The sequence below is a fragment of the Typopeltis vanoorti genome, chromosome 7, assembly GCF_054136105.1.
Source record: "Typopeltis vanoorti isolate ZY-2024b chromosome 7, IOZ_Tvanoo_1.0, whole genome shotgun sequence".
NCBI classification, from domain to species: Eukaryota; Metazoa; Arthropoda; class Arachnida; order Uropygi; family Thelyphonidae; genus Typopeltis; species Typopeltis vanoorti.
In genome coordinates, this window is record NC_143555.1 from 57,025,635 (window position 1) to 57,035,879 (window position 10,245).

The 10,245-nt window shown below is 34.8% G+C and overlaps 1 protein-coding gene across 2 annotated transcripts in view; it reads right to left on the minus strand.

Moving 5' to 3' along the window:
- Positions 1–9,039, minus strand: part of LOC150104694 (N-acetylated-alpha-linked acidic dipeptidase 2-like) — a 346,412-nt gene extending 337,373 nt beyond the window's left edge. Inside the window, exons 1-3 of one of the 2 annotated variants that reach the window (XM_090395882.1) lie at positions 8,751–9,039; positions 6,806–6,978; positions 3,412–3,571 (exon numbers count right to left, since the gene is read on the minus strand). In XM_090395882.1, coding sequence (XP_090252008.1) covers positions 3,412–3,571; positions 6,806–6,957 — 312 coding nt within the window. In that variant the 5' untranslated portion in view covers positions 6,958–6,978; positions 8,751–9,039. Of the gene's footprint in view, positions 1–3,411; positions 3,572–6,805; positions 6,979–7,862; positions 8,067–8,750 lie in introns of those variants that run through there. The other variant, XM_090395881.1, reaches the window with a different exon arrangement.
- Between the last annotated feature and the right edge of the window lie 1,206 nt (positions 9,040–10,245).

Consider the following 10,245-nt stretch of genomic DNA (forward strand, 5'->3'; position numbering starts at 1 on the left):
GAGAGAGAGAGAGAGAGAGAGAGAGAGAGAGAGAGAGAGCGGTGTCATCGTGGGTTGTCACATGTGGACATACTACCAATGTTGGTAGCATGTGGTATTGCCGCTCAACTGGAGCATCCAAAATCAACGGTTAGCGATATGATCAACAAATGGAGACGTTCTGATATCACTAGTGCAGGAAAACAAACAACCAAGGCGGCCCAGAAAATGGACAGGAGGGCGTTAAAGTGGGTGGCACGCAAAAACCGGCTACAATCGGCACAAACCATCCGTGATGAGTTCCAGTGCGCCAGTAGTACCATGGTTAGCACCAATACTGTATACGAAAAGAACTCCATTTACTGGGTTTCCACAGAAGAGCAGCGACACACAAGTCGAACATCACAACAAAGAACAAGGCGACTCGTCTGGCCTGGTGCAAAGGGCATGTGAACTGAACAACTGGCCAGCGGAAAACGGTACTCTGGAGCGATGAATCAAGTTTCTCCTGTTTCCAGTCTGATGGCAGGGTTTGCGTGTGGAGGCAGCCCGGTGAATGCTTGTTACTACAGTGTGTTGTACCTCTAGTAAAGTTTGGTGATGAAGGAGTAATGATGTGGGGTGCATTCAGCCGCTTTGGAGTTGTTCGTGGTTCCATGAAGGCAGCTCTTGATAGTCTGGATAATCAGGTACTGTCTACACTGTGGAGTTTTTATTGAACAGACCCGTGTTACTATCAAGACGACAATACCCCATGCCACAAAGCTGCAGCTGTTATGAAATGGTATAAAGAGACGGGTGTTAAACTACTGCCCTGGCCTGCGCGGCACCATCGAAAACCTGTGGGACGAATTGGAGTGGCGATTGAGGTCCAGAGCAGCACGTCCTCGATCTTTCGCTCAACTCAGTGCTGGTTTGATGGAGGAATGGAGAAAAATTCCACCTGATATCTGCCAGACATTGGTGGAAACCCTCCCTCACAGGGTGCAGGAGGTGATCAAAGCTAAAAATGAACATACCCGATATTAGGGTTCCCCTGCTGGGATCAATTGTAAATTGCTAAAGTGTCCGGACAATTATTGGTAGATAGTGTATGTACAATACGTATTAACAAAAATTATGAAATTTAATTTTTGTTAATACGTATATATACGTATATATAATTTAATAATAAAAAAAGTTTAATAAGACGAATGAAATTTAGCAGCGAGTTCAGACCGAGTGGTTCGAACTTATTTAAAACTTAATACAAACAACAGTTCGAACTAGGCAGTTGGAACGTAATCATGCTTCAACCAAACGCGGTCCTAATGGAGGTCAATCGATACGTGCCAAGAGACATTTTGTTAGAAACTTAATTTTTTTAGTTATCAAAAAATTAACTGCAGAATACACTTACTTATCTGCGACAATACGGCGAGTAAAATATAAAAGTAAAAAAAAAAAAAGTAATTATTTAAAGAAAAAAAATGCCCTATATCCTCCGCGTACCAATGAGGGTAAGTGTGCCACATTTTGTGAAACATTGTACCAAAGCCTCACATGATAATGACCAAAACGTTAGCATACTGTTTGGTGATTATTTCATTTCAAAAGAAATCCGCAGAGTTTCCATTTTTTATAAATTAATTAAAATTGCTCACTTAAGTTTAAAGTCAGCAATTTTAAAGTTATCGAATGAAGATAGATAATCAGGCTCTCTCGCTCTCTCCCATGTGTACTCAGTTCAAAAGTTATTCATTGGAAGACTAAAGTAAAAACATATAAATCGATGGATATTAAATTTGGATATTTACGGCAAGTGTGGAAAATTTCATTTCAGCTTTTGAAAAGAAAATCCTTAGAAAAATATTTAGACAAATGAATGATAATGGTCCCTGGAGAATCAGATATATCAACTTTATAACCCACAATATCTAGTGTCATCAAGTTAAAAAATTGCAGTGGGTACGACATGTTTCTCGTATGGGAAAAAGGCAGCATTCTTAAACCAATAAATAGTAAAATTATTGGTAAAAAAAAAAAAAAAGGAAGACTTAGAATAAGATGGATAGATATCTTCAGTCATGATCTACCTATCTATCTCTCCCCTCCATCTGATTCAGACGGGTTGGATCTCCTCCTAATGAGGAGTTACAGCGAAATAATGCAGCCGGCGCGGCACTCCTCTACTGCATCCCTATTGGAGGTATTCATGACTTTAGTCAGTGTGTGTTCACGGGGCCGGTTTGCCTGCTTGCGGGATGAAAAAATCGAACCTAGGACACTCCTTCCCCGGGCATATGGTTATGAAGTGCACAGCCACTAGGCTAACCGCGCGGACTTAGTCATGATAGCAACATCATATTACAATTTCCAACCTGGAGAGATAAAGTTTTGGACAGACAGGTTGGAGGCAACAATTCCAGGAAGCAAAGACTCGATTTGGGCTTAGAGTCATAAAAATAATAAGAAATTTGTCGTTTAAAATTTACTGTGTGATCAGTTCGCACTTTTGAATTAGGCTTATCAACTCAACAAAGTTCAAAACTTCTAAAAAATCCAAGAAAGAATCACGACAACTTAATAAGTTTGCTCACCACAAATCCTCAGATACTTCTGATCAGTCATGAACAGGCATATGCCATAAAATACACTGCAAACTATTTATATAAATAATCAGAAAAATATGAACTAAATAACACACGACATTAGCCACAATGAGCCAACTATTCACCTTTCGCATGGTTTATATATTGTAATAATTTAAAATCGTTATATTCTAAATTATTTGAAATTATAGACAGCTTTTATGCTGCCTTGTTTAGATACGTACGCATACACATATAAGTTCACCATACTCTATGTATGCTCAGTTCCTTGTTTAATCGACGAAGAATAAACCACGTAAAAAAAAAAAAAAATCATCGCCTAGTCTATCTTTGAGAAAAATCATTAATTTTTTTTTTTTCGTTGTTGTTTACAATACGATGTTAAAATTCGTAAAAAATGACCCTACATCTATATTCAAAAATTAGATATTTCGTAGGAGAAAGGGTTTGGTTTACGAGATGTTCCCAGGAAATCGCGTTTATAAAAGCTTGTTTACTGCAAATTACAATCGTATAACTTTTTCTTTGCCTCACTCCGTGAGGAGTGTTTTGACTTTATGCAGGTGTGTTGTAAGAATAATAAAGTTTCGAAAGTTCCATTTGATGAGAGACGGATGTGACATAAATTTCCGAATTAAATTTCTCATTTTACGAGATTTCGTATGAGAGAGATACGCGCTACTAGTTTTATTTGTGTTGCAGTCTTACGTCACAAATCCTCCTATCTTTTCGGAAATGAAGTTTCCTTAAGAAAATCTGAGTAACGTCGTCTTACAAAGATTCAAACTTATGTTATTAATATATATATATAATCTTACACATATTCTAATTGGAGTATTACCTTATTCGGCTTTTCTTCATCGGGATAGGAGAGTAGTATATTATAAGGAACAACTTCAACATTATCAAAAAGTCCTTGCTTTCTCCAGAGATCACGAATGTAGAATGCCAGTTGGTTATCTTGTTCCGTGCCTGCAATGTGCGGCTCTTTGGACAAGAATCTAATTAGGAAAATGTATGGTCAAGAAAGATAGAAATAAATTATTTCAAAAAAAAAAAAAAAAAAAAAAAAAAAATATATATATATATATATATACACACTGATTTCAAATACAGCAAAAGAGTATGCATGAAGGTTTATGAATAAATACTAGAGCTATAGACTAAAAGGCGAGGCGATCCTCACTCTGACAGAGTGTGGATTGCCTGTCGCCATAACACTCGTAAACCGATCAATTATTTGGAGAGAAAAAAAAACATACTTAAGTACTATACTTATTTTGCAATGAGAAAAGTGTCAGTATTTTAAATTTAAAATACTGACCCATTATAAATATTGACAATATCTTTCAGATTATATCAAGCACTTAATGCATTGGTTGCTGTTGGTAAACAGAATCTGTTTTGTCATGAACACATGTCGTCACATCCGTTTAAGTCGACAACTAACAAACTGCTTTATCATATATAGACAGATGACCAATATCTTTCTTATCATGCTAAAGTATCTAGAGCACGCACAATTTCCAATCTTAATCACTCTTGCCACAACCGGTGCGAATCCAGCCAAGCTGTCCGCCTAATGCTTCTCCCTCCGTACACTAGGGTGAAAAAGTCCTCAGTGAAGTATTTCACGTACCGATTTAGCTAAATATAATTAATAAATACCACATATAATCAAACTACGAGTTATTAAACGTGAAGAATTAGAAATACACAAATTATAAATTTTATAAAGTCAATAGTATTAACATAATTAATCGAAAGATACACGCAGCCATTATTTGAATCACTTTGTATTATTTTCTTAATTCCAAGTTATTCAGTACTAAGTTTGTATAGTGCAATTTTAGTGGCCTTCCACATTTCAAAATTTGTTGTTAAATTCTTTTAATTGTTTATTTGTTTCTTTTTAGATGTGTTAATTGGTTCTGAATATTACATTTTTATTTTATTTTATTATTTTTTTTTGTTTTAAGATTACAATTATGTCTTTTTCATAAGGGGCTTAAACATCCTAAATCGTGTAACATTATCTTATCTTTAGCATTATATTAACATCCGGGGAATATCTGTTGTCGCTGTTGATTTGGATTACTCCGAAGAAACTAAGGTTATGAGCACTGTCGGTGCCAGGTTATTTTGCGTCCTAGGCAAAGTTTACAAGTGCGTCCCTTATTTCATAAACTAAAATGTTTCTAATCGACATTAAACAAAATAAAATTGTCTTTCAGGTTAAATTAATAGGGATTTTTTATTTCTTTTTTTTTACTTAATTTGAAAATTTTCTGTTCTAATTCATTTACAAAAACAAAAAAAAAAAGGTTATAAAATGCCGATATTTAATATTTTAAAATGTTAACGCTTTTAAATATTTATCTTAACTGAATTTTAAATAGCGGTAAGTTCAAGTCATTTAGGTAAGGAACAAAAAAGAACCAAGAGAGTTAAATAGTAAAATAGTGTGATGTGTGAGGGGTAAGGAAAAAGAATCGATACCTAAATCATATATCACTGTTTAATTTTGATATTTTAGTAAAGTATGAATAAAGCATAGCTTGAGGTTTTGCACCCCCTTCATGGCTTGAGCCCTAGGCTGTTGCCTAGTTTGCCTAAATGGTAGCGCCGGCCCTGGTTATGAGGCAAGTGTATTATGCACGTAAACTAACCGGTTTGCCTGTTTTTTGGAATGAAAAAAAAAAAAAAAAAAGTTTTAGGGAGGAAAAATCTTTTCACCTCCATAGGGCAGCGAATTACTACGGGGAGATTTGAACACAATGTCCCCGTAGTATAGTTATCTGTTATAAACGAAATAAAAAAGATAGGAAAAATTCCATTATGTATCATTGACCACTTGAAATATTAATTTTCCTAAATAAATACTTTCCCCCCCTTTTAGTAATCAGTTACACAGAAATACTCGTGTTTATACATTAACTGATCCTGACATTATGGATTAGAATACTTCGAGGTTAATGCTGAATATTCAATATAGTAATCATAAATTACTTTTGTTTTCAAACGTAAAAAATAAGACAGACAATCAGTTTTATATTGGATAATGGTATAAAATTTTAAGTCTTTTTTGACCCATAAAACCTTTGAAAATGCTAGTTTCTAATCGAATCTAGTTTCAAATCGTGTTTGGTCTGCAGAAAATTGACCGAAAGAATCTGAAGTAATTCTTTCGGTCAGCGGATAAAACATTTTTTTTATTAAAAATATTATTTTACTAAAACTATATCGAACGAAGAGATTTGCGATTCCAAACTACAAAGTCATTCTGACCACAGAAAATTCGGTCGAGCATTCGACTTAACTTGCACATGAAACGTAATGAGTCATGTGACTAGCTCTTTGTTTTTAGTACTGAGCTGTACTCATTAATTGGTAATGAAATTGCATATTCGTGTGGTCTCATGGGAACTTTTAAATTTAGATTTAGATATCTTAACGATCTGAAGTTATTTTTTAGCATTAAGGTAGCGGTATCACTTTCGGTATGTGCTAACTGTATAATAGAGGGTCTAATATAAGAATAGCTTGCTGTTTTAAGTTGAAATCTGAGATACATTCGTATTGCTTGATGTATACTTAAATTGTTCATTGAAACGGATGTGTCGTAATATTCGGGTTAACGTGCAGCACAAGTTAGTGTATGGAAATTGAAACATCACATTCAGCGCTCGTCTTTTAATATTATATTAATTTTAATTGCAAATCTTTTAATATTATTTTAATAATATTAAAAGATTTGCAATGGCAGACTCAGATATTGTCTAACGGTCTTGACGAATGACGTAATGGGATAATCTAGAGCAAAAGGGTGTAGCACGCACGCACGCACTTTTCATCTATCTCGTAGAAAAATTTGAAGTTGAAATTTTTTGTTGTTAACATACTTCTCCAATGTTCTGCGTCTGCTATCTGTAAACAAATATTTAAAAAACTTTATAATTTCGTGTTTTAATGAAATATTTAACTTCTCCGAAATTGTCTTTTCCTGAGAGGGATACACCAGTGTTACGAAATTTTTAAAAAGGGATACTGAACGTTTGGGAAACATTGCTCTAGAGTTCTCTTTTTTAGGAAAGAGTGCCAACCCTAGTGGCAATTGGATTCTTATTTCCAGTGAATTTAATCAGTCAGGTCATTACTCGATTGTTAACTAAGAATCAAAAACATTAAACTGACAGCTTTTTTATTTCAATTCAGATTTAATATCAATAACAAACCTTAAAGTTTCTCTTATATTTTCTGGCTGGATATCATTTAGAATTCGTTGTATGAAGTAATCATCGGTATCACGGGCTTCTGTTTCCAAGCTATAGCAATCCTCCAGGAACACGATGAAAATAGCGCATGTTAAAATCCGGTGTAGAATCATCTTCTAACAGTGGATGTACTCCTAGAAATAAAAAGATCAGTGATGAAATGAAAGTAATAATGAATCGACTAAATTTACATGTAATGAAAAAAATATTCAGTTTTTGTATTAAAAACCATTCCTTCTTTATAGTTTTGATATTACAACTTAATCTTCTTCTACTACGCGTTATTCCCGCTTCCCATGCAGGGTCCGCGTGTTACTTTAGATGCGACTTCTTGTTAGTACTACTCCCAACCGACCCGTCGCCTGGTCTGCCGCTGGGGGGGGGGGGATATGTTTTTGATTGTAGAGGCGTATGTTCATGGGGCCGGTTTGCCTGTTTGCAAGATGAAAAAAACGCCAGATAAACTGGCGGAAAAAACCCTACTGACCGCGCCCAAGACCGGTAACTTGGCTATGCCTGAGGAAGATCCTCAAATTCCTCACGTCTACAACGGGAATCGAACCTGGGACACTCCTTCCCCATGCATATGGTTGCAAAGCGCAAAGCCACTAGGCTAACCGCGCGGTACTTTGATATTACAACTTAATAAAGTCAGTAATCTAATCCATGCTCACAGCGGAATTCGAACCCGCAACTTGTTGAGTGGAAAGCGGTTACGCTAACCACTCGGTCAACCATGTATTTGTTTATTAATTTAAAACAACTACTATCGCTGTTTTTTTTTCTTCCCCAAACAACAATAAATTCAACAATATTAAGAAAATTTTAAATTAATACTAAGCTCAAGCACGATTGCGTTAGGCGGTATGACATGACAATCAATATGCCGACAATCGAACTGCTTCAAATGGCGAAGTATAAAAATTAAAACTAATTAGTTTCTTAAATAATAAATTTCATACTTACAGTTAATATGAAATATGAGAATCTAATTCGATTTAAGAAATCGATCACTTACAGTGAGAAATGTGGATGCGTCTAGTTGAAGAAAAGCAGTGCTATGGTCACAAATAAAAGTAATAATGATCTAAGTGGAATTGAGCTTTCAAGTCAGCATATACAGTTGACTGGATGATTATAAGGTTTAACGCTTCCTCGCGGTAAAAGTTCAGCTACACAAGTGTTTCCTTATTCTCAGGAGGAATCAATATATAGCTCATACAAGGCCACTCAGTGATAAGGAATTATTCGATAGTATTTAATTGCACATGCGCACATATGCAAGAGCCAAAAAGAAAAGTAAATTAGTAAATAACATTATCACTTGACTACCTTATTGTTGGTAATTTAAAGCTAAATTGTAGTGCAGTATTAAATGTTGAGAAATATTTTGTTATTTTGCGTAGCGATACTGATTTTGAATTATTTTCCATGAAGATGATAGTGAAGGAATTTAAAAAACATGAGATAAGATAACTATTTTTAGCGTTTTGATCTGATTAAAATAAGACCGAGAATTAAAAAAAAAAAAAAAACGTCCATTTTGAAACATAATGGGCGTTGAAGCTAGAACTCTAAAATTAAATATACTTTCATGTATATATTTTTTTCTATTATTGAACTTAATCATTCAATGCATCGTCTGCTTTTCGTTTGTTTAAGTTAGTCGTTGAGTATATCACTTGTCAGAAACATTCGTAGAATTAGAGCATACGAACTATTTACTAGAACCAAAGCTGACCGAGAGAAAGCAAAAGACGTTTACAAATCTGCAAGAAAACGGAAAATAATTATTCTCATGAACAATAATTTCATACCATTATTTCTCGACTTCTAGAACGTTGTATGATTCAGCCCGGATTAATATTGCAATGATTGCATTAAAAAAGCACTTTGATATACTTACCTTTTCAATAATCGGTTTTCCGTATTTTTTTATTTTTCAATTAATTAACTCCGAAGATTTTTCCCAAAAAAAATCGAAATTTAATTGTATTAATAACAGCGAAAAAAATATATTCGAAGCTGGGCGATTTAAACTCTGTTTAGAATGTAACGAAGAGACTGTTATATGGGGTAAGCGTCAAAATCCCATACAATTAATGCTCTGTCATGAAATTCGGTTTCTTAATTTGATATCCTTATTAACATTTATGTCTTAAGAAAATGAGTATGCATTTTACTTTGACAAACAGAGTTATTAAAGGCTGAAGTCATGGGGCGGTAAGGCTATGTGGTAAGAAAACAAAAATATTATCTGTTTATTTATTGAAGTAAAACAAACATGTTTTGCTTCAGTAAATACTCGTAGAAACATGGTGAAGATACAAAGCATGTCACGAAATGCCTTTGCAATATAATTTATTCGTGACATGCTATCTCATTATCACTTGTGCATGGTTGCGGTATTAGAACTAATTTGATTCACGCGCCTATTTTTTTTATATACTGTATGTTCGTTATTAATAGCATGTTACAAATAATTGCCGTGACCTTGAGAATCACAAACCACGACTGCAATATTCAAACATCCGCATGATAAGCAATATTTCGTTGCAACTTGCCTAATAATAGAAAGACGTATCTTATTCAACCCATCCCTCTGATTAGGGGTTACGATGAATTAATAAGCCGTTACGTCATTCCTCTGCTGCATCTCCTAAGGGAAATTATTTTTTGGCTATAGATCTGTGTGTTCACGAGGCTGGTTTACCTGTTCTGAGGGAGAAAAAAAAAAAAAAAAAAGCTCTATCTCCGTATGAGACCAATTAACTCACAATTTGATTGAAAAGGCGTGATAAAAGTTCCTCCCGTCATAGACAGGATTCGAAACCCGCTCTTTCCAACCAAAGAGCGCGTCTATTCATGAGCCATGGAGACCCTTCGAAAGACGTATAGGACTGTTTACACAGCTATTAGGAGAAAAACATGGAATTTATGACATGCATTTATTATAAATATATGTGCCGATTGTATTTACAAGGAATGACCCAATGAATAGGAACTCAGAAGCTTCGAGCTGTCGGAGCGATTTGCCATAAATATGCAAAAACTTCTGCCAGAGATATTGTCCTAGATGAATGATTGCTCACACTAGAAGCTCCAAACCAAGACACGGTTGAGTCTGCGGCGCTAGTTACGATCGTCCTGCTGGAGCAGGTATATCTCATAAGGATTCAACAGGATTTCCATAAGTATTCAAAATGCGAAGATGTATCTTTCCATGAACGGAAACACCATTTCGTGACACAAGCTGCTGCTTGAGTTGTTAAATACTTTTGACAACATAGTATATACAGGGTGTTCGGGATAAATTTGACAGTTTCGTAAGGAAAAAGAAAATCTTCTTTGTATCTATTAAATTTAATGAATTGACAAAAAAACATTACAGGCAGAGTTAA